The sequence below is a fragment of the Gambusia affinis genome, linkage group LG14 (assembly GCF_019740435.1).
Source record: "Gambusia affinis linkage group LG14, SWU_Gaff_1.0, whole genome shotgun sequence".
Lineage (NCBI taxonomy): Eukaryota > Metazoa > Chordata > Actinopteri > Cyprinodontiformes > Poeciliidae > Gambusia > Gambusia affinis.
The window spans coordinates 13,808,084-13,833,809 of record NC_057881.1 but is presented as its reverse complement, the minus strand read 5'-3'; the positions used below and the strand labels follow the sequence as shown (position 1 = coordinate 13,833,809).

The 25,726-nt window shown below is 37.3% G+C and overlaps 1 protein-coding gene across 1 annotated transcript; it reads right to left on the bottom strand.

Annotated features, from left to right (window-relative positions):
• Positions 1-639: 639 nt before the first annotated feature.
• Positions 640-23,984, bottom strand: triqk (triple QxxK/R motif containing). Its single transcript, XM_044138510.1, has 4 exons — positions 23,777-23,984; positions 20,758-20,832; positions 12,371-12,456; positions 640-2,675 (listed from the first exon to the last, which is right to left on the bottom strand). Exons 2-4 carry the CDS (start codon positions 20,816-20,818, stop codon positions 2,568-2,570), a joined length of 255 nt encoding a protein of 84 aa, XP_043994445.1. The 5' UTR covers positions 20,819-20,832; positions 23,777-23,984; the 3' UTR covers positions 640-2,567.
• Between the last annotated feature and the right edge of the window lie 1,742 nt (positions 23,985-25,726).

Here is a 25,726-nt window from a genome sequence, read left to right as displayed (position 1 = left end):
TAAGCTTTAGCAATGGTATGAATACTACATACACAATTATACCAGAACTTTGCTGATATAATTATGCTATATAATTAATGTATATAGACCTTGCTCCTCAACCACCCAAAGTGGATGGTTGAGGATATTGGTATGCAACCTTTAAACTAATAATATTATAATAGCCGGCCTTAATGGATTAGAGAAAAATCAATAATGAATTCAAACTTGTGCGTCCTATTCTTGTTTTTCAAATAACTAAAGTTGTTGCTGCATAATTTTTCCACAGATTGATGGAAGTTAAACAATGAAAAACATAAATTTTATCTCAATTCACCTCTTTGTTTATTTTTGCATTAACTTTAAAGGCTTGTTATAATGACACCAACATGTAAGAACAACAAACCTGTGAAACAACTAGCAAAATATTATAGGAAATAAAGTTTGTCATTTAAAGTTCAGACTGCTTGATGACCTTTCATCGAGTTTAAATACAACTTTGCTTTAATTTCTGCAATGAAAGTAATACTTTTATCACAAACACCATTCTTGCTCTCTGCAAGGTTTCAGCTGGAAAAGTTTAGGACCAAACGTTTACATTTCAGGAGATGAAAAACGAGGTTTAGTTCACACAAAATCAATGATTTTATGAAACTGTGATAATAAGGCAGTATTATTTTTTTTATTCAACAGCAGATCGATTTACATTCCGCAGTAGAAAATTTGAGAAAATCCAAAGTATTCACAACCCTTTTAAAAAAAACAGTAATGTTTATGCACTCTTCTAACAGGCATAAGAATAGTAGAAACCATTATACAAATATTAAACGTATCATCTGAACCGATACAAAAAGCACAGAGTCTTTCCATTATTCTGATGTCAGAGCTCTTGTAGCTGTAATGGTGAGCTTTTAGATAACAGGTGTCATGTTTGAAGGTCTATTAGGCCCGGCTCTCCCTAGTTACACATGTGAGTGAGTCACAGTGTAGGAGGAGGAGGGTCTCGATGTACCAAAGCGTGATAAAAGCCCCCGGTTGAGGGTACAAGTGTGTTCTAATCATAATGGTTTCTTTGACATGTAGTCTATTTTCAAGAGGTCGAAAAGGTTGTGGGAGAAAACATAAGCTGAGAGCTGGAAAAAATCTGTCTCACATTTCACAAGGCATTTCAGCAGCAGAACATGATCAGACTCAGACTTTAAGACCTTCATTCAATTGGAAAGAAAAAAAAAAAAGGTTAGGAATGAGAGGCTGCTTATGTATTTGGTGATGCCTTTTGTGTATTTTGCAAAAAAAAAATAATAAAGCAAGCGAAAAGTTTCACAGAAAAAGTAAAAAAAGAGAAGAAAAAAAACTTTTCCAAGAAAAACTGTCATCAGAAACTCTTGACTACTTTCCTACTAACAACACAGCGCAGGAGAACTTGGGCTTAAACAGCGGACAGAAGGTCACTCCGTACAGCCTGGAGTCCAGCTGCACAAAGAGAGAAGTGGTAGAAAAAAAGTTCTGAACAACTTGCATATCTCTTAATACAAATAAAAAGGCAAAAAACAATTCTGGGTTCTCCGCTCCACTCTTTAAGCCTTTAACTTCTACTTAAATAAAAGAACCGGATTGCATTTGCAGCAGTTCTCCTGAACGCGCCCGTCTGTGTGCAGCAGGTGCACCGTGGCGTTCTGTATTCTGCACACATGTTCAATCAGGACCGGGGCTTTGCGGATTCTAATCTCACACTTTGTGATCTCAAGATATCCACAAGGAAAGCTTTGTGCACTGGAATGTGAGGAACGGGGTTTTGTCTGTAGCTGCAGCGGCAGCAGATTTACATTTTTTCTATTAGCGGTGGAAAACAAAGGGACGTGACTGAGCGGGATATGACTGGCACGACTCAGAGGTGTAAAAAGAAGCTCATTGTCTTTGTTGTATAATGATTTAGCAGGGGAATTATTGCAGAAGTGACGCACCAATCAATCGAAGTCCTCTCATTAGGTCTGTCGCTTGTTCAAATACTGACAATTTGAATTTCTTTTGCAATTTATTCATTGAACACATGATAATTAGAAAAGATTTTTAAAATGTACATTTCTTGTACAAATCTACTTTGCAAAAATTTTACATTCAGTTGGTGAAACAAAACAAAGTTTTGAGTGTCAGTCCTTCGAAAAACAGAAATTGGTCAAATAAAAAAAAAAAAAAAACAACAACAAAAAAAACAAATCAGAAAAAACAAATCAATACATTTGTGTTCCAGAGCAAAAGTACGGAAATTTCATTCAAATTCAAAAATACTTTTGAATTAAGAGGATGAAAACAAACTGTTCAAGGCTAAACAGCAACTATGATTGTAAAATGAACCAAACCCAAGAAACTGCAACGTTTGATGTGTTTACCCCCCACAGAGTGAGAGTCTCCTTACCGCATATAAAGTGTAGAATATGACTGTTTGCCATATTCAAACAGCCAAACCTGAGGGAAATTATATCTGGGTCGGAATGAGCGGTAACTAACAAAGGCATCGTCTACTTCACATATTTGTCTTTGCCCATAAAAGGAAGAACCAAAAGCTTTGGTTTACTGTCCACAACTCGTTAATCCATGTCCAGGTCCAGGTTGATCTCTGTGCTCAGGTTCAGGTAGAAGAAGGCGTAAACGCAGAGGACAAAGAGCAAAATCGCTGCAATAACCAGGAACGCATCCTAAAGAGAAAAAGAAAAGGATTACATTTTACTTATTTATGAAATTTCTACATAAGTTTTTTTTCTCCATCTACTTTCACAGTAACCAAGAGACAGTTTGTTTCACGTTGCCTTACAAGAACAAAAAAACAAGGTTTGAGCTGCTTTAAAAGCAATTGTATTACAAAACAAAGCCTGCAAAGTAAGAACCAATAAAAAAAAGGGAAAATGAAAGTGGCATTTCAGTGAAGCAAAAGCAATACTAAATTGATTTGTCCCTTGGTTCTCTGATGTCTTTTGAGGAGAAACGGCATGTTTTCAGAAGAAGAACAACACTTGCTGTCCGGAAGAACACGAGAGGTCCATCCACTATTTTTAATTGCAAAATCAGACAAACAGTACAAAGGACTCAGGGTGTTTAGATTATATAATTTACTTACAGGAACACAGACTCATGCAGGATCTAACCGCCTTTTGGCACGGCTCTAAAGGGATCCTCTCATAATAATCACTTCTTTATTCTTTCCACCGCAGAGGAAAAACAGAAGCTATTGGGCTGACAGAAAGCCAAAACGAAAGCAGATGTGTTTTCTTGTGTATACCTGTGTTCGCATGGAAATGGCTTTGCTTTGTTTTAAGTAAAACAAGCCTCCACAGTGGGAGTTCTGTTTCTGATGGCTCCATCTGCGCATTGATGACACAAACACACCCAGCCGATTCATGGCAGGAAAGCTTCGCGGTGAAACAGAAGCTTGTAGGTGACGGAGATTCATAATGAACAAAAACAGCCGTCGTGAAAGACGAGGAATTGCGAAGCTCAATTCGTAAGAAAAATGTGTACCATGATAATGGACTTTTACTAAAAGATTTAATGAATGTTTTCTTTACGTAATAATTAAAAAGTTGAAGGAGATCTGTTTTGACAATTTCTTCTTTTAAAAATAAAATAAAAACAAGTACATCTAACTAAAGCTGAAGCATGTGCAAATATTTTAGTCTTCAAGACGGGGAAGACAAGAGAACATGCCATTCAGTTAGATCGACGTTTGTTGATCTTCATAAGCAACGACGACAAATCTACCGATCTGAACTTGCCTACATCAGGCGATAATTGCCCAGACAGAGCAACAATGAAGGGATTTTAACGAGCCGAAGTTGTGACAAAGTCAAGTCACGACCCAAGTTTATCTCATCACTACAGACAGTTGGGGAATGGAAGATTAGTTATAAAGGAGGAAAAAAAAAACTATACAAAGCTCACTGTGAAAAAAACAAACAAAAAAACCCCCCCCCCCAAAAAAAACCTGCAGCAAATAATGACATCTGACTCTCCATTACAATCATTAAATTCTATCTGCATAATGAACTGGTTGTTTTGAAGAAATGTCAGGCCTCATGACAAAACGTGGGTCAGGAAACACATATTACATGGTTCCTTAAATTAACTGCATCGGCAAAACATTTAACTTTCACCAAGACAGATTTTACACGCCACATGCTTTTTTTTATATATATATATTCAAGCTGCACTTTCTGAAAAGTTCCTAAAAATCTGAATTGAGTCCAGATGTTTGCTTTCAAAACACGCTGTTGTGGTTTTACTCCGTTGCCGCAGCTCTCCGCCAGTGATCCACCCACAATTCAACACAGAACAGCTTCAGAAGGCAAATTTCTAGTTTTTCTTCTTCTGAGGAAGAACTGCTGAAGATATCGAAACATTAATGTTCCACTAGAACAGGAAAATTCTAAGAGTTGCACAGCTGTTCTTTAAACCGGGATGCAATCTAATCTAGGGCTCAATACACCTTACAATTAAAACCTCTAATTGTAATTGGAAGAATTAGAGATGCACATGTTTTTGCCATACCTTGTCGATTCAGACTTTTTTTCCCAATAAGTATTATAAAAGAAGTAAGTGTGCTACAAGTAATTTTGAATACAGCAAAACATAAATCCCAAACCTCTCTCTGTTTTTATGCATTTCTAAGACTGAGCCATTTATAGACAGAAAATGCAAAAATATTTTTGATACATTAAATTGTTAGCATTCCACACGCTGGTCACCAGTAATGGCGGGTGAAGAAAACAGTGGTGGATCCATGTAGAATACATCTGAATGTACCTGTAAAATTAAGCTTTCCAAAATAACTGATGCAGTCGCTGCATACGTTTTAAAATAATACGCTGAAAGAAATCTAATTCCACAAGTCATGAAATTCAGTGTCCAGGTCCCTGAACTCCACCTCTGATCTTCACAGTAAAATGTTTTTCGACAAAAAGTGGCCTAATTCTGTCCTAAAGACTTTCTATTGGTTAATTGTCAAACAAATTGAGGCTTTCCAACAAAGTGGTATTCAAGCTGAAAATGGAAATCTGGAGCGCTTGTTCATTATGTGCAGCTCAGACGATTACAATCTTCATCAGCTGGAGTTTCATTAGGGGCACTCAGAGTATTGAACAATGCCGGTAATTCTTTATCAAGAGAACTCATTAGCCGCAAACTTTCTAATCAGCACCAGAGAGCTTGGAGGGCTGTGAAAGAGCGCAGAGTGCAGCCTGATTAAAGGTTATTCAAAAAGAAACATTTAGTTTTCAGAAAAGGAATGCGACCCTGGGAAATTCAAGGTTATAACATGTTTATAACCTCCGCATCTATTTTTTTTTTTTTTTTTGACGCACTTGGTCAGTTTGTAGGCATGGGCGGGTTATTGGTATGAAGTATGCCAAGGTTTTCAAATATTACTGTTTCTTAGCGTCTTCCATCTGATTCAAGTGAGATGTGAGAGAACATCCAGCAGTGACCAGAGTTTTTGATGGATACGTGAAACATAGATTAAATCTGCCCTCTTTCCCTCCCCAATTCATTGCTGTGTACTGCTGGTCAGCTGGCTGGCAAGTTTTGAGCCGTCTGTAATTGTTTTTAGCCCCTAAAAAGTCACGGTATTAAAGGAGAGCCACTTGGGAAAAGTTTCGGTTTTTTTTTAAGTTTGCTTCACAGCAAGTCTGTTAAACATCTGACTGAAGGCTAGTTAATACACATTTGTTATTTACATGAAGCTGTATGAAGGTAATAATAATAAAAAATGTTAAATATTCAGAGTCAGTGGGCTAAAATCATCAATAAATACCTGTAAATGTCAAATTATAAAGCGTTATATCTATATATATATCTACATATATATAGATATATACATAGATAGATAGATAGATTAGATAGATAGATAAGTGAATCATGTTTTGCACTTTTTCTTTTGTTTAAATGTTTGAGTAAATACAGTAAAAATCTGCTTTTTGTTGTTTTTCTTACTCAAGGTTATAATCTTGTTAGACTCTCTGGTGGTTCACAGTTCATAATCAAAAGTAAACAGAAAAAAAAAAAAACCCCAAAAAAACAACAAAGCACCATACAAATTCAACCCGACGGCCAAATTGCAGAGAGAAAAGACAAAAGAAAAATAAGCGAATGAAAGAGAAAACAACAAAGAGATAAGACTGAGCACAAATGAGAGGTGGCAGGGGGCTAATAATAATAACTCCTCTCTGACTAAGATGATGGGGGTTGACAATTAAAAAGCATCAGCTTCAACCCAGCTATCTGTGCACGTTGCAGCGTCTTGTCATCAGCCGCATTGGTCTTCATTAGCCTTGGCCCGCATTTATCTCCAACCCAGCAGCCACCAAACAGCTTAAAGTCCTCTCTTAATTGGAAAACTTTTAAATTTCATGCACTTTAGCTTCATTTATTACCCGCCGGGCTCCTGCCGCTTGATTTACTTTTCCATTTTGCCCGGGCCTCGGAGAAAAAGGAAAGGGTGATCAAATCGCGGAGCCTTGATTGTTTTCTGCTTTTCTCTTTTCTGTGCTGGCAACTTTGAAAATATAATAAAGACAGAAGCTATTTGACAAATGAAATAAATAAATACAATTCCAGAAAGAAAGCAGTTCGCTCCAGATACACGCATTTTGCCAAATCTGCCAAAAACAAAAGGAGACACAACATTCCCTCCCCTGCTTCTTTATGAGAACAGCTGGTTACAGTAACTCGACTATGAAAACAAGCTGGAGGGGTTTCGCTGCAAACACTCAAGTCGTACAAAGCACCTGCACTTGATTGAGATCATTGTTTTCGAGGAGAGCGGCCCACTGAGTCGAGGCCCGCAAACACTTGCATGTGCAGACCGCACACAAGCACACACACCCTCAGACACAAACACGCAGCCGCTCTGCCCACATTTTGATGGAGACCACTGGACGGGGGCCTGAGCACATCATCCTCTTCATCACGCGGCTCCCTCCGCTCCAGCGGCAGCTGCAGCAAACTCGGTGTGCTGGAAGCGCAAGTGCCCGTCGCCCTGGCGACGAGCCACAGCTCGGCAGACGTCCTCTCATCTGGTCTGATTTTTCACTCCCCTCCTGGGTTTGTTTGCGCGAGCCTATGAGGGAATGTGTACATCAATCTGGACGCACCTACGTTTGTTTGTGTCTGCGAGTGGATAGACACAGCAGCTGCTGGGGCATTTGTCCTGCAGTAACAAAGCACAGTTAAACTCCACGAGTTCAAGCAACACACTAACTATTTTAGAGTTTCTTTCCATGTGACTTAAATGTCTCGTTTATACACAAGCTCTGATTGGCTACATTTGATTTAACTTCTTGAAGGAGGCATAAAAAAAAATAAAAATCTCTTTTCTAATCTAAGCCATTTATGGAATACAAATAAAATATGAGCAAGACGAACTCTTCAGAGCCTTTTTTCTATGTCACTGGAAGAGTAAAAACACCAGAATCAATGTTATTGGAAACATATTTATGCTAATTCAGTAAAGAAAATGTTCACAACATATTATACCCAATGAAATATTCAACATGTTCAATAAAAAAATCAGGATTACCTGACTTGCATTGTGAAAACGGAGAGTGAGAAGGTGTTACAGTAACATTTGAGTTAATTTGAGTCAGAAATGCTGGGAGCCTTTTGGAAATCTCAGAGTTAAGATGAGTATCCACAATATTTAGAAAATATGAACAAAGACTACCATTTAGTTACAACTAAGAATTCAAAACACATAAAACACCAAAGGAAATAAAACAGCACAATTTTAGAAAGTAAGAGGTGAGGTGGTGAAGTGATTAAAGGTTCTTCTTCTTTACATCATCAGAAGAGCCGGAATCGGTTCTCACTGACTGAGACACACGATGAAACTAAATTGAGACATTTTGTACACATGTGCCTCCACTTCCCGACACCAAGCCCGGGTTGAGTTATTTCACACATAGCATGTCTTGTGTGACAGTTCAGTGGTTTGTGGCTGTGTTTTATGCAGAACTGCACCACCACCACCAGGGGCGTGTGTCTCAGTTTACACCCGAATGCTGGGTTGTGTGATGTAGACATTTACCAAGATATACTGACCAAAAGGAAAATTACCTAAACAACTTATTTCAACTGGTTATCTCTAGGGGGTCAGTAACACTTTAGTTAAAACCTGACCAAATCCTTTCCTATTTGCTGTGCTTTTTTTTCCAACAGTTTAGCAATATTCCAAAATGCAAACGTGTTACATTTTACCCAAAAATAAAAATAACAGCGGTTTATCTTGTGTTTGCCACCCACAGTAGTAATTTTCTTGTTGGCCAGTTACCAGTTTTACATCCAATCCCAAATCGACACTCTGTACTTATTTCCTATCTTCACTACCTTTACAAAACAGGGAAAAACCAAATAAAGAACTGCAACTATGTTTCCACACAACACAAATTCACAAATGACAGATGGCGTATACTCAGAGTCATCATCTGTACTCTCCATCCTCTGCCAATTCTATGAGCAATTTCCCCCACCCAACTTTCTAGACTCGGCAACTAAATAAGACTGCGGGAAAAGCTGTGCAGAAGTGAACAGAAGGTTGTTTGTGCCAATTAGACGAGGCAGGAGGCTTGTTTCCTGTGCTGCAGGAGAATGTTGCTGGAGCTACTCTGAAGGCTCTGCTTCTTCTCCAGGCAATCTGAAGGAGAGACCGTAGACTGATCTCCTTGCCAGTTTCCTCCTCGCTGCTGTCAGATCCCAACGCAGAGAAGAGGACTTACATTTCAGCTACATGTTATTTTTGTAAAACCATGCGGAACGAGTGTGCTGGTGTCTTCATTAATACTGCAGGTAGGTTGGTTACTTGAGCAGAAAACATAATAAATAGTTACTGTTTGTCAGGCACCTTCTTAGTTTGCCTGCCCTGCCTCCATCCTTCGTTTTGCCAACTTTTCCAGACTGTTCTGTTACTAGGACAGCCCTGAGACAGGCTGCCCTGGCAGCTGCCAGATTCTCCATGCCTGCATGTCTGCTGGGCCTTCTGAGATACCATCTGCATTTGTTCTAGGCGTCTCATACAAAGAAGAAGAGAGGTACGGATACAGGTGCATCTCAAAATATTAACCATCAAAAAGTTACCTTACTTTATTTTGGTTCTTTTATTTAAAAGATATTTTACACAACAAATATTTCAAGTGTTTATGTCTCTATTTATTCCACAAACTCGCAGATTTTGCCTCATTAATGAGAGACAAAGAAATTACAAGTGATACAGCAGTCAATCCCATAAAAGCAAAAAGGAAAACAAATGTATGCAAACATTAAAAGAGCTCTAGAGTACTGAAAGTATTCCAGCTTCAACAAGACACACCTCAGGCCCATATAGAGCTCTAAACCAATCAGAGACAGAATCACAGTCCCCATCTTCACCCGTCATGAATGGTGGCTGCGCTCCAGTGTTCATGTATATCAGAGTCCTGCAGTCAGTCAAAGGTGAGCAGGCTAGGCTGCTTTCATAATCAGAGTAGTTGCAGTGAGGGTGAGGAGAGAAAATATAAAAAAATATAAGGCCTGAAAAAAATCTTAACCAATATTGTGACATGAAGCTGTCAACCTCACAGGTTATGTTAAGCCCTAGTTCAGAGTTAACACCAGACAACAACATACATGATTGATTCTTACTGTAAAGAGGGATCTTTACAGAAAAGGTATCGCAATTCATAGTGAACCTTTTACCACACGTCTGGTTGAAAGGTGCAAATGGGGCATACAGTGAGTTTTTAAGCCCTGATTAACCAAAAACAATAATAAAAAAAATGATTTGAATAAACAAACAATAAAATCTATTTAGAATAAATACTGTGAACCCTGATCTACTGCTGATGGAGAAGGTAAAAGGACCTTAACAATAGCTAGCAGAAATAGCTTCCAATAATATGCAGTCAAGACAGTGTGGTTGAATAAACCTGCTGCTGGCTCTTTGTCCAGCATGTCTTGAGACGATGACTTATTTCTGAGAGCGATGAGCAGTTTTGTCGAGATTCACTCCACAGCAACGATGAGCATTTGTAGCAATCCTTGTTTTTAGTCACTTTTTTTGATCCAACGAAAACATCAAAAACCCAGGCTAAAAAGAGAAGCACTTTCTAGCCAAAATCATTTTTTCAAATGAAAGTGAATTGTGCCGTTAATATGGAAATCAATATCCAAGAGACAGGGAGGAGAGTCTAGAGACACAAACTCTGCATCACCTCAGGTCCAGTGTAAGGTTTCAACATTCTGTGATTATTTGGGTAAGCCATTTGGCTATTGAAGCAGATGTTGAAGACAGATCGTCTCCAAGCTACTTCACATGGATGCAGTAATTCAAGCCAATAAAGCCCTGGTCAAATACTGGTTGCATAAGCTGTACAGAACATGGACATAACTTTCTGTAGGCCTGCATTTCCGCAATATTGTTTGAGCCTTTTGGAATCACATAAAAAAAAAAAAAGTGAATATTTGGTTTTCATTAACTGTTAGTCATAAACATCACTAGAGGTATATCAAATAAATCTACTAATTTTTTTTTAAATGATTTACTGAAATAAATGAACTTTATAAAATATTTACTGAGGTACACCTGCAACATACACCTGCACCCAAACCTAAAGTACAAACACCAATGGAAACTGATGCCGTTAGCCAGAGATGTGGAGGCCAGTGAAAGCTTTCTGAATTCATTGTAAGGCTGTGTGAAAGCACAAAAAAAAGAAACACTTTTTCAACTTAACATCACACTAAAAAGAACTTGATGGGAAAGCAAGCATGACCAAATATCCATTACATTTAGGCGGAATTTCAATCAAACTCTCGGCCAAGAGGTCCAAGTCAGTTTAATATCCTCATCCCGGAGGTATTTTTAATCCGACCTCTGAAAATTCTCCTCGTCTTGGGCACGAAAAACATAAATTATTCATGACTGATATCAATATTTCAAGATATGGACTAATCTAATTGGATTAAAGACGTGGTTAATGAGGCCATGCATGTCTAAGAGATGCATATTTTAAAACCTGACCATTTCACCCAGTGTGTAACGCTGGATGTGATTTGCTCATTCTTTAAGCTCTTTGTGGCCCGCTGAGGCTAAATGAGGAAAAGAAGGGGCTGGCTTGTTCTGAGTGTAAACAGAACTACTTTTTAATTGGCTAAAGGTAAACAACTGGTGAAAGGGAGGCTGGGGTGTTTACGAATTGCTCATTTACATACACTCTGTGGACGCAGACGTCAGGCCCAGAGTTGGAGTAGCTCAAGTGCCGGGACACACCAGACCCGTGTGTTTCGAGATATAAAACACACTCACCACAAATTGTTTCTTCACTTAGATATGTGCTTACATCAGTCTCAGTGAGCCTTCAGGTTGGTAGCACAAATATAATGCCGTCACTATTAGCAGCACAATCTGCGGCGACTGGACTGGAAGGGCAGTTTTTCTCACTTAGGGAAAAAAAGTGGTGGTAAAACACCCACATATCCATGAATGTTTCACACAACCTGGGAGATTGATGGTTTCGTGTCAGAGCAGTGGTAATGACTTTTGGACTGCTCAGACCTGAACTTTTCCATATTTTCTCCTCATTTGCGCTGCAGCTACTCTGTATACCTGACTAGCCTGGCCGACCTGACTGCAGCACACGACATAGACATCTACATGAACAGCTGGACCAAATTGGTTGCACTCTGGAGCCCTGAACTGAGGTTACTGTGTGCTGCTTAGCAAAACAGTTGCACAACATAATGTAACTGGTGTCCTATGGCAGCCTAGATAATAATCAGCATGTTTTGTTGTTAGATTTAATTTGCGAAAAGACTGCAGATATTTTAAAATACTTTTTTATTTTTATTTTTTTGTAAAATAACAAATATCATGATAACATTTTAAGGGTGATTCATATGTCTCCACCTCCCCAGAGTCCCACAGCATTAAAATAACTTTGTAACGTCTTTCAGACTGTTGTACATGAACAAATTGAATATTGCGGCCCTTCCCTACTATAAGAGAAACGCTTTGAATTCCTGTATACACAATACCACAGCTGCATTTTTCATACCAAGTAGAACATTGCAATTTTGTTTGAAGCCTACAATTCTTCTGTGGGTGTAGGGCCACATCGCATAATTACAGGTGAATCTGGTACCTGTCATTTCCTTCCCAAAAGGCCTACAGTGAGTTCCTGAGCCAGTACAGTAAAGAGTCTGGAATAGTAAAAATGAGCCAGAGAGGCACACGCTCAATCAGATAGTTAGACAGACAAACAGAACAAAAAGGTAGGCAGGAATTCCAGATATACTGAGACAAACAGGCAGACTGTAGTGTAATATACACTCAAATTACACTGGAGGAGACAAGGAGGTTATGTAATCTTACCCTAAATACAGAGGAGTTTTTCTTTGCTTCAGCTTTCAATCGTGTCGCCTTTAAGACAGATTTTGTCTTTTTGTAGTCCTGCTTGCCTAAAATTTAGAGAACACGGGAAAAAAACGAAAAAAACTGATCAGTGAGTGAAAGTGTGATAAAAATAAAACAAGTCTATGAGGCGGCACATTCCCGCCAGCATCAGTATGTGTAATGAAGGAACCCAATAGATATGGAAAATTTCCAAAAGATTTTAGGTCTAGTTTAAACAAACTTTTGCTTCAAACCATAAAAGATAAATGTAAACCTTTTGTAACTTAAACGCAGTAGTCGTGAGTTAAACATTAATACATAAAGAAATATTGAACTAATAATAGCCCACAAAAAGGCCTACATAGTAGTTTGAATCCTGACCTGGGCTCTCTCTAGATAGAGTTTGCGTGTTCTTGTGAATGCAGGAGTTCTCTCCAGGTAGCCTGGCTTCCTCCCACAGTGAAATTAATACGACCATGTGTGTCGTATTAATTAGTCTCTCTACCTTGACTTTACATATGAGTGTTTCTAAGGTTGTTTGTCCCGTGTTGGCCTGTGATGGATTGACGTACCGTCCCAGACGTACTCCACACACTCATATTTTTCATGTTTATAACTCAGTGTCAGTCAAATAGAAAAAAATCTTTCTAATCTAAACCACACACCTATGCTTACTTGACATCCTTTTGGGATTGACTCCCACAAGTGATATTTATAGGCAAACTCGCCAACTGGCAAAGCAAGTGCAAATATGATTAATATGAGGCAAAGCCTTGGTAACATCACACAACAGGAAACAAAATGTCGAAAGTCAACAACTTACTGAATGGTGAGTTGCGAATCAATCAGAGACAGAATCACAGACTGTAGTTGTGAAAGAGAGTCGTTTGGTGCTTCAAATTTTGTCAATAACTGCTGAAACTTTAAGTAACAGAAAATAGTTCAGTTCAGATTCTCACATGAATTAAATCATCATGTCTTTTGTTAAGGGCAGTCTTACAAAGCACTGTCCATTTCCTGTCAATGTAACCTCTGGTAAAATAAGTGAAAAGTAAAATAAGACACCCTAGAATTGTGGCCTCCACTTTAGTATGTACTGTGCAGAAACGCAGTAATGATGGATAGCTTATGAACAATTTACATGTTTAAAAACAATCTGCTGTGTCTAAGCATGGTGTTTTACTTGTCCAGCTCCATTACCATCCTATATAATTCATTTATTATTACATCTAAGAATCAACTCATCATCTGGGTATCAAAATACGATGCTCTTAAGACCAACAAGTAGTCCAATAATTATTAGTCAAATTAATCAGAAAATAGTACAAGACATGAGCTTCACTCTCAGATTCAAGCCTCCTTTATGCCGAGGTGAGTGGATCCATAACCAGTGCAGACGGTACTGTACAGTATGGAATTAAGTAAGACCTTTGCTGGGTTGTTGTTGGAATATTTGAGTTGCTTCAAATGTATGGCTGTGAGGAACATGCCTGGCGTAATGTGAGCAATATGCTTATACAGTTAAATATGTCAACATGCCCACAAAATGGCAGCCTGCTTTATCTCCTGATCAAATTATCTGTGCTACGAAGTCAAATGCATATTAAACACTGGAGCACTATTTTCCTTTGACATTGTGTCACAAAATGCCACTGAAATGAAAAGCAGGTCCGTAATAGTATTTTGTAATCACACAATCATAATGTAGTGGTTCCATTTGAGCTCATTTACAAAACGGAACAAACTTTGATATGATACCTGAAACCAAATACAGTGCATAACAGAATTAACTTAACTTTGACAGATGAGTTGAAGTGATGGTTAAAATCCATTACAAGAAGGAGTTCTGATTGGTCAAGGTTTATTATCAACATCACTTTTTGGAAAAAAAAAAAAACAATCTTAAATCAATTATTTTAGAGTAAAGTTTAGAATCTGTTTCACTTCCATAACAATAAATACAAACAGCTTAGCACTCTACTTATCTCTAAAGCTTCAATAGAAACAACAGTATTTTAGTATGAAGCAGGAAAACATCCTTTGTAATGTCACATGAGGACTCCTGCATGTGACATGCAGGGAACTTGAATTAACAGTCTAATTTCATTTAGGCTGGAAGCATAATCCAGGAGTCTACAGTGGGAGAAAGTGTTTGGAGAAAATATCCTTTTTTTTTTCACCAATAAAAAGGCGAAAAATAAATAGAAATTTGCATATGATTCTAAAAGCAATTTTTCTCTCTGTTATATGGACAGTAAAGAGAAACGACCATGAGCTGTGAGTTAAGGCTCAATCTCACAAGACATTTTTTTTTGGTTTATATTCATCATTCTCCCCTATAACTTTTTTCTGAAATTTCAAATTCATTCCGCCTTCCTTTCTTTTTCCATTCCTTCAGGTGCAACACCCTTCGTTCGCCTCCCGCTGACTCTGTGTGGGACTAATAAAAATGGGGAGCGTGCTGCCAGAAGCAGACAGTGAGCAAGTGGGAATTCATTAGGGGGCACTGGATGTCTCCTTCACTTGACAGAAAATGGAAAGGGGAAATTTGGTTGGAGAGAATTGCTCTCACCTCGCTATTCACACAAACGGTAAGAAGCTTTGCCGACCGCAAACAACTGAATGTAAAATCGCATCAGGAAGCAACATCAAATCAGTAGAGGCCGAGAGGCGGTAAAAAAGTCAGCCAAAACAAACTCATCTTCATCTGTTGTTGATGAAGACAGAATTATTGAAGGTATGAAGCAACATAACCATTTCCATTGTTTTTTTTTATTTTAAGTAAGCAAGCCAATTATCAATGCACCTTATTCCAACAAAAATGTTTTCTATTTAGAAATAGAATGGAGTCCCATATATGAATAATGATTTGTCATATGCATCCACTGTGTCTTGATAGAAAATTGTACACTGGACCCAGTTTGTTTTCTTGATTTTAAAAGTTATAAAAACAACATTATATATCTCCTTTAACATGTTGTATATAGTTTGTATTTGCAGATCTACCAATATGGGTTTGTTTTGACAGATTATATATATATATATATATATATATATATATATATATATATAAATATATATATATATATATATATATATAAATAAAATCTTTGATTATGCAAGACAACTGGACTAGCAGATGTGGTAAATGAGGATTTAAATGTTGCAGATTTGTGCCACATCCAAGAAGGACGGCTTTCAGACCTGCAATTGCTTTGGTGGTGTAGAGCAGAAAAGGGGAGAAGGGTGCATCCATGCAAATATACCCAAAACTGGCAATAGTTGCTAGGCGACCAAAAAGTTAACCGAAAAGTGCAGAGTTTTTCAGCTGAAGACGGGAATGCAGAAAGTATCTGTCAAGCTGTCATGCGCGAGTCCTGGCATTGCTTTTACAGATGAGGAGGAGGAGGAGAAAAAGGAGGGGAAGGAAGAGACAACCAGCAGCTAAAAGGGTTTGGGTTTATAAGATCCTCGGAGTCGGGGAAGTTGAGGCTCATGCAGAAGCCGCACTTATTCAGTGACTGGTTCAACAACTCCTTCACACAGAGCAGGGAAGCAAGGTGTCAACCTGTTGAGGAGAGGTGCAGTAAAAAATAAAAATAAAAATATGGAACGAGGGAGTGATCTGTGTACAGTGTGGGAAGCTCTTTGATTAGAAATGTCAAAGTCTAATCAGTTAAATAAATATTAGTCTACTGCTGCTTCATGTGGATGGATCTCACCAGACTTGCTCATCTTTTTTTTTTATTATTTTGGCTACAGTTAAAGTTATCTCTGCTTATGTGAATCAAAGCTGTGTTAATGTCTTGGTCTTCTAGTGTCTGAATTAGCTGACACATGTTAATGCCAGGTCTGAAAAGACCATCAAAGTGTAAGACCAAACCAGTTCATGGAAGGTTTTGAAGTTGATGGGTTCAAGTGGAGGTGTAGAACTAGCACCTGGCTCAAATGGAGTATGACCGTAACTGCCACTGAAGTAATCTCTAATTAAATGTCAAAGTAGGAGTAGGAGGATAAAAGTGGCTTGGCCTGCCAATCCACTTAGAGTTTTGTGTTTTTTTCCCCCCCCTGCTGGCTTGACATTGCATTTAAATGGTGTCTGATGAGAGTGTGGAGAAATTAGTTTTTATCTTGATCTGTTCCTCTGCTTAGCATAATGAGACAGGTAGGGGGTATTAGCTAAAATTAATCACATTTGATTGAGCACTCGGGGGAAGGAGTAGGAAGGGCTGTGTGTCTTGCATATCATACAAATTTGCTATTTAACTGAAACCAGAACAGGAGTAGACATCTAAGAATATCACAGTTTGTTTGAATGATAAGGAAATGAGATCACTACTGTTGTAGCCCTACATGGCATGTTCATTTTCTCTGACTGGCCGAAGGCTCATCCAGTTATATTCAGAAGAATACGGGTCATTTGCCAATGGGCCCAGGGAATTGACAATTAGTTGAGGGGTTTCAGATCAGTTTGCATTTCCCAATAAGTCTTGCCATGCTCCAATTATATATTTTTGTAACAATATTCTGATTAGGACATAGCTTTATTATTAATTATAGATTCCCTTAATCTGGATTAGTAGATCAGAAGTAGTGCTGTGACTGACTTGGTTGCTAGTTGCTTATTGGTGTTGGTTCATCTGTAGAAAATACATTTCAGTGGGTTAAAACTAAAGTTAACTCTTAATTTGATTAATTGGCTCTCGTCGATTCTTTTTACAATCTTGAGCAGGAATGAATTTTTTTTTTTCTTTATTCCAGCTCAAGATTGATTAAACAGACAGCAAGGAGGAGATCTACAGTCTTTGTAAATACTGATCATGAGAAATGTTTACAACTCTTCTCATGTAACAGAGATGAGAGGAAAAAGGAAAGTATTGATTCTTTCAAATGAACTCTAATTGACCAGTTATCTTATGGAAAATGATAAAATTTAACCTAACTGAATGTCACTACAGTGCGGTAATGAGAGGAGTTATGTCTAACATACACACCTTATATATACATTACATATATTCTAAGTGTATGAAATAATACGTTAAAGTTTTTGACAGGTTAAAGTCTGACTGTTAACATAACTATACATACAACAAGCAAATAGCCACACAGTAGAGATTTATCACCAAGCCAACACTGGAGGACAACATGTCCACTTTGATCAACTTCTCTTTATGGGCCTGAAATATAGGCATCCTGTTGCTGTGTGGACAACTTCCAGAAGTTTTCAACAGGCAGCAGCAATTATCGAATGGACTGAGTAAACGCTTGCAGTTCCACATAAACACACATCCCACCCAGAAGCCAGTCCATTATAACAAGGTTAGTAATGGTATTTAGGAGGAAAGTGTCGACAGTAGCCTTTGAATGGCCGCCAGATATGGCAAAAGCACTCCAGCAGAGATGACGGTGCAGCTCAAAAATCACTAGAGTACCGGTACTGATAAATCAATATGCCATATTTTACAATTTCAAAATACTACGTGCTGCTAATTCCATCTCTTGGATAAATTTGTGCTATCGTAGAAGATAGTAATTTTCCACATTGGCTACACACTTTTCGTGTTTGTTTTGAAAGCCTTCTTGTTAAACAGTGGTATAATAGGATATTTATTCCTAAAAAAAAAGGGGCAAAACTTTAATGTGCCACGAAAAACCACACACAAAACACAACAAAAAAAAAAGGAAGGAAAGAAAATATAATTTTCTTCACTTCTTCTTGAATGTGACTGCAGGAGCTGAGCTTGTTATGTTTGTTGAACCTGAACGATTTAGCATAATGGCAAATGGTTAGGGAATATCAGGAGACTAAATTGTCTTATTCATCTGTCACTACATGAAAACACAACAGAGACTGCAGAGTGGGAAAAGAATGGACATTTCTCAACAGGCTGTCGCAAGACGCAGAAAAACAAATATTTTAGTCTGAATACAAAGTCTTTTTTTCCTCAACAACAGGAAAGAAAATCACAGAGTAGCAATAAAATAGTTAAAAAAACAAAAAAACAAAAAACAAAATCAATTGCAAAACAAGCCATTAAAAATTATTTTGGTTAATAAAGATGAATACCTCAGCGTTTCTTGTTAACACAAAAGAAACACCAGGAACAAAAGAATAATCCGAGGATGTGAATCAGAAGCGGCCAAAAAGCAATCATCCGCTGAGGGGAAGTGTGTCAGAACAATACAATAAATGGTGCAGCAAAGACGTAGCTGAAAACATCTTCTTGAGATTGTACGTCTCTGTGGAAGGTTTATCTTTAAAGACACTTAAATAAGTTGGATGCATGTGGTATGTATGATTCTTCTGTTCTGTTGAACAGTCATCATAAAAAATGGAAAGACAACAAGGAGGAGAGTCAGAAAACAGAATGTTATACTGTTGCCTGGACACATGAGGGGTCCAAGCAACAGTATGAACCAAAACAACGGCAAAACAGACTTGATTAAACAGCCAACATCTGGGATAAAAAAAAAAATAAAATTCAAGCTGAAGCAGAACTGTACGTTACAACATGACAATGGCATAAAACATCCCAGTAGATCCACCAACGACTGGCTGAAAATTAAGGAATATAATGTCGTGTACAAAGTCAAAACCAAGATCTTGGTATGATAGAAATTCTTGGACAAGACTGTATATGTTGGGAAAATATCTCTAATCAAAATTTATTTCCAGTAAGTAGATTCCACTATTCCCTATTTTTCAATCAGAACATCATTGCATTGTTGCAACTCCAATGTTTTCTTTCACGTTTTTTTATACCAGCCTGTCTGCTCTGCATCATTAATTCCTGCTCACCATGCACAGATACAGATGCTGTTGCCTAGTGATTGCAGATGCTAATCAAAACCAACCATGGAAGTCTCTCCATTAAACAGGGAAAAAAAAAAAAAAGAAATCATCTTTGTCTCAGGACTCTGCAAGAAACTCACGTAATGAGATAATTAAATTGTATTTTTAATCAAGTGAAAAGGAAACTGAAGGCCCATATAAAAAACAGTTTTCAAGGTTTATTTTATAAGTTAATGCATATTCTCATAATTATCCAGCCTTGAGAAAAAAAAAAAACAGCACAAAGGATTTGAAATGAGCCATGGGTATACAAGTACTTCATTCAAATCTTTCGCCTCATTTTAGTCAGGATTTTTTTAGTTAGTTAAGAGACGAAGAACCTCTGTGATAGACTGATGACTTGTCCAGGGTGTACCTCTAACCCAATGACTGCCACAGAAACCACTACCAGGAGAACCGGGTATAAACTATGGAAGGGTGATGAGCACAAGTACTATCAAATTAAAGCAGTATTAAACATGAACAGAAGAGCAGCACACACAATATCATAAAGGTCGTGATTCGAGCACAGTAACGTCCTTCAACAGAGAACCGTGTCCAGGGCGTAATAGTTTCACTGAATCAAATTGATACAGGCCTTTGTGAAAGTATTTATCCATTCACAGACTTTTTTTTGTAACAGCTGAATATTTAAGATCACTACCAGAAACTCTTCCTCTGAAATACTTAAACACATAAAGCTTTTGTAGAGACCAGCTTAGAGTAATTACTTAAATCCAAGTTGCATGACCTTAAAGAGGCCATTCAAGCTAAAAAAATAAACTTCAGATATTCTGAGATTAAACCAATTCTGTCAACAAGACTGAACTAAAATTACTCTTCAGTAAAACACCTACGGCCAGTGATTACAAACGCTTGATGGCTGTTCTTGCTGGCAATGGCAGCAAAATCAGACATTAGGTTTGGGGGTTTATCACTTTTTCCACATACAGTTGGTTCGGATGGCTTTTTGTGAGTATTTCATGAAATAACAGATTGAAAACTCCATTTTATATTTGTGGAAATTATCTTTGTTTAATACTTTAAAAAAAAAATCAGATGATCTGAAACTTTTACATGCGACAAAAGAGTGAAAACAGAAAAAAATAAGTAAGAGAGCAAATATGTTTTCGCCTCACATTATGTGGAAGTAACACACAACACAAAACAAAACATATGTTTTGGGACTCTGGAAATATGAAACTTAATTGCAGAAACCCCAAACAGGATAAGATATAAGAAACCAAAAGGACTTTGGGATAATTGTGGAATCTTTCCTACAAGCAATTTATTAAAACAAAATTATAGTTAGTTATGAATGATTAAAACACAACAGTATAGAGTAAAACTACAAGTAAAAGATCAACTTTGTGAGTCAGATGAGTATCAGGAACTCATTTTCAAAACTTGGTCTTTTGATTATTAAATAACCTTGCTATAATGTCTTATATCTTCTAAAATGAATTAAACAATTCCCTTAAATATCTGCTACAATGGTAGTGATTGTGTTATGTGAATCCATCTGGAAACTTACCAATCTGCTTTCTGTATTGATCAACTGGTAACTTGGTGGCACCGGCATCCTTCTTGCCCATCCTTCCTCCACTGTCTGAGAGAAAATAAAAAGGGGGAGAAAAAAAAGAGAACATTTTACAGCTGCTTCCACTGCTCTCACCTAAGCATTTAGCTTAATCAAATTTAGCTCCTTTATCCATTTTCTGCTGCGGTAAAATACAACTCGCAAAGTCTGCCAAAAAGCTTCAAGTAATTGCACAATCGTATACGGAGACAGAGTAAGTCAGTTTTGATCAACCAGATGGTTTATCTTTTCACATACATCTGGCGCACATAATTAAATTAATTCTCACCACCTTCCATGTGCGCTCGGTTCGCAGTGTGAGCTTCCTATCAGTCTCATTTAGCATAGCGCCGTTTCTCTTCACACCATGACTTCTCTTTGATTACTCTGACAGCTCAGAGGTAAAATATATAAAGAGAAAGAGCTAAGAATAATACAGACGGTATCCTGCTGGTGACTACATTTGTGTTAAGAAATATACACCTCCTGTAGTTTATGAACTGTTGTCAAACCATGTTTGTAATGTTTTAATTTATTTATTTATTTTACCACTGTTAAAACTTAAAATGTCCTAAAAATAACATTCACATCCCTTGACTTTTTCACATTTGATCACATGACAACCTTCCATATATTTCATTGTGATATTATTTAATAGACCAATTCAGTGTAAAAGATGACTGTAAAGACAGGGGAATGACACATGGTTTTATACATTGGCCACAATTAAAATCTGTAATTAGCCATCTTTTCTCTGATACTCCCAAATAAAATCCAGCGTAACAGATTGCCTTCAGGAGTCACATAATTATTAAACAGTGTGTGTGTTTTTAATAACTTCAGCTGTTCGATGGAGGCCTCAGAAGTTTGTTAGAGAACATTAGTTAACAAACAACTTTATGACGACTGAGGAACACAATAAAAAAAGATCGGGAATAAAGTTAGAGAAGCCTACAACAGGATTACATTGCAAAACAATATTCCGATTTTTCAATGTCTCATATGTTGCTATGCAAAAGTAAAAAACACAAATGTACCAAGAAATTGCCGAAGAAAGGTGCAAAAATCCACAGTTGTTGGCAGGATAATCATTTGTCATGCACTACACAAATAAGAGAAATGTTGAAGTGTGACAAGCTGTAACAAGTACAGTATGGAGTTTGTCACATAGTAAAGTAGGTGTCAAATCAAACGTCTGGGATAAGAGTCAATCCTAAATACCCAACAGTCGATACACAATATGTGTGGAAAACAAGAACAGCTCTTCTTTGTGAACAGACAATCTTCATACAGGCTGTATCACTCTGGGGCGATGATTTCTTCAACAGGGACCAAGAAACTGGCGATTGTTGACGAGCGAAACATAGCTCCATCCATCCACAGCTAAATACAACTAAACAGCTACAAATGAAGAAAATAAAAATTGATTGCATTAAAAAGTAAGAGAGAGGAAAATCTGTACATGCAGGTGAGTACATGGAGAGAATAGAGAAAGACAACTATCCGCATCCAAAAGGAACAAAAGCAGCGGGACAGTCTGGAGAAGCAGCTGGGGAATAGGAAGAGAGAGAACCCGAATTAGCATGTTCAAGTAGCGTGGCTGGCTGTTGCTCCCGACTGATACCTTCTCATGGGAGACCGCTGCTGCTGCCACCTGAATTTTACCTCCTGCTAACAGCATTGTTCACAAACGCATTTCTAACTCAATTGGGCTAGCAAGAGAAGAAGGATATATGTGCAGCTATTGTTCTGAGGGAGTCGGAAACCAGAGTCAGCAAGTTAAAGGAAGCAGGAGAGAGAGAGAGAGAATAAATTTATAAATCTTAATATTTATAGTTAGAAAGAGTGAAAGTACTGAATTGCAACATCATAAGATTATACCTGCACTTAAAAACAATAAAAAATTTGCAGCATTTATCTTTGTGTGCAGTCTTACTTCCTCAAATTTTAGGCATGTCCCAATCAGGTTTTCTTGCCCCCGAGTTCGAATCATTGGATTTTGAGTGTCCCGATCCGATACTTCAAAATTACATTTGAAAAGTAAAGAAAAGCAAAGAAACAGATCCAGAATGTCCCTAATTTCTTTTTTACTTTATCCACCTTATTTATCCTGTCAAATCGAACCCAAAAAAGTGATCAAGCATTACAGAGCTTCTGAAGTTTTGGTGGGATTAGTTAAAAAATAAAAATAAAGTGTGTTGAAAATAAAGCTAATATTAGATTAGATGTCCTTTTTAGTCCAATTTATTTCTACATCTGCTGCTCTGCATGTGTCTGTTTACATCAAGTTGTAATCTCCATGCATCTAAAAACAACACGTTAATGTCATGTTGGTCCCCTGCAGCGGTCATTTACCTACCCAAGTAACCAATCAGTGATCTTACTGCAAGATCAAACATTCTGTACCTGGACCTTTTCAGAACTAGAACAGTAATATTTGGTTATAATTTTACCCACCAAAAATGAAGCAGGATTTCTGCTATTTGAAGGGAAAGTGTGTGTGTGTTCACACCAATGTCTCTTGCTCTTTCCTAATGGGTTTGTGATAATCACAAGACTCTCACAAGAAACTTGATAATGAAAATCTACAGTATAGCAAACATAAGATGCAGGAGTCAAATTTCAATGAGAATATGTGGGACCAAAGGCGCTCAACATAAACAGAGTAGGTACTTTTTTGTTTGACTAAATGCAGTAAATCGAGTTATGGAGTCTAGCAAATAACAGCTCTTAAATAAAAAGAAGTTATAAAGATGTATTTATTAAGTGGGTGAATTATTCTAGAAGTAAAGATTTACACTTTTAAGAATATTTCTGTGAACTATAGCTAAGAAAATGTTTCTTTTATTAGCATGTACACAACATACGAGTATTAATATTAGCTAGAGAGTAAATGTGCATATAACAACTTTGCAAAAGGTAACACATTTTAGCTGCAGCAGCTTCTATTCACTGCATCGTCGTGCATACTTACAGTTATCCTTTTTGTCGAAAAAACGAGTTATTTAGGCGCTGTTCCTCAGCATTTACTTCCCCTAGTTGACGTACATGAGGAAGCAGAGCGGTGGAAATGTTTGTTTTTTTGTACTTCGATCCAAATTTCTCCAGACTGCCAACACACCACTACTTCCTGAAACAATTCCTGCTTTACGTGACGGACATAATTTTGTCCAATCGGAGGCGAGATCTCTTGACTTTAACCAATAACGTGAAGCCGGGTGGGAGCGTGGAGGAGCAGTGAGCGCAGCAGGATTTACTTGCGTTATTCTAACTTATTTTACTTAGGATGTTCAAAAACATCAGGATTTTATCAGTCCTGTATGGATCAGAACCACCTTCTGACTGCTGTTCTTTGACATACACAGTCTCCCTACTTAAAAACAATCCATCAAAACCTAAAACCTCTCTGTTGTACACACAACAATAACACAAGAAGGTAGCAATCTTAAAGTATCATTTTACATTTCTTTTCATTTATTTATGTATTTCAAAGGTTTGAAAAAACAAACAAACAAGAGAACAAGCAATCCGTGGGACAAAGAAAAACATGTGCATACGTAGCCAAGAACAAAATTATTTGTTACCACTACTTTTCTGAAAGGAGTGGGAAGAAGTGACACTTATTTAATCCTAGGGATTAATTATGGATGGAGGGTGTGGGGGTGGAGGAGTTAGATTTTTTTCATAGATTATTATTGCAGCATAAACAATATGATGATGTCATTGTGACATTTTATTAGCATCATAAAAACTAAACAGCCCACTGTATTACAGGGTTTCCCCCAGAAAACATACTAGACCCTTGGGACGCTAGGGCAATCTTTCAACCATGTTTTTGAGTCAAAACAAATGTTTAATGTTGACAGGAAATATGAACATATTACTTGACAGTTGTGCATTTTTGGAAGACGGGAAGATTAAAACCTAAACACCAACTATTAAGTCATAAAAAGGCAATAATTAAAAAAAACAAACAAGATAAATTAACAATGCTAAGCCTGGTGGGGCACAAGTAAAGCCTTTTGGCCCGCCAGGCTTATAATACACTGAGCGAAACCCTGGTATTATTACTGCACTGTTTTAAGAGAAATATTTTTCAAATGAAAAATATTTAAAACAACTAATTGTGCTTTCCTTTAAGTGAAATGCGTGACCATATGTTATGTAAAAATTTTAACATAATAGTGACCCAAAATATTAAATTAAATATAGCAAGGACCCACTGAGAAGTACTGCACTGAAATACTGAAATAACTACAATGGGGTAGGTTGTTCTAATCTTCTTATCTTTTATTGATATTTTTGTTGAAACCTTTAATGAGTTCAAGGTTTATTTTTCTTGGTTAAGTGTAAATAAATAAAATTATGGAAATAGATATAAGAGTTAGAAAAGAACTACAAAATTCGATTTGATGGCTGAATGTGTCTGTTTAATGTGATTTTGTAACTATTTCAGGTGTAAATTCCTGGCAAGGCATCTGTATGACAGGTTATATATCTAAGGTTTGCAAAAATGTAATGAAACTCACAAAAATGATTGTATGAAAGATGAATCTCAGCATTTTAATAAAGGTTAAGGTTTTCTATAGCTCACATTACATCAGTTAAATAGTTACTCTATTTGATCACTACCAATGACCTGCTGGTGGACTGAACAATGACAATTAAAGTAAGCCAATCCATCTCAATTCACAATGCTGATTTCACTTCCATCAGTCTCTTCTTTTTTACTTTCTCTTTATTTACAGTATAGAAATTTATTTCCTCTCTAATTGCATCCAGTCTTACTGCTGCCTGGGGCTTTGTGCAGATTATGGCTCGGCTTACCGCCGCTTGTAACTTATTGAAGTTTAAAGCGATTTTCTGGTCTCCCATGGGCATGCCATTTGCATGCAGCTCAGCAGCAACTAATAGATGTAATCTC

Coding starts and splice junctions, on each gene's coding strand:
- triqk (XM_044138510.1), bottom strand. CDS start 20,818: ATGGGCAAGAAGGATGCCGGTGCCACCAAGTTACCAGTTGATCAATAC. Junction 12,457..20,757: donor TCAATACAGAAAGCAGATTG/GTAAGTTTCCAG, acceptor TCTAAATTTTAG/GCAAGCAGGACTACAAAAAG. Junction 2,676..12,370: donor AAAACTCCTCTGTATTTAGG/GTAAGATTACAT, acceptor TTTTCTCTTTAG/GATGCGTTCCTGGTTATTGC.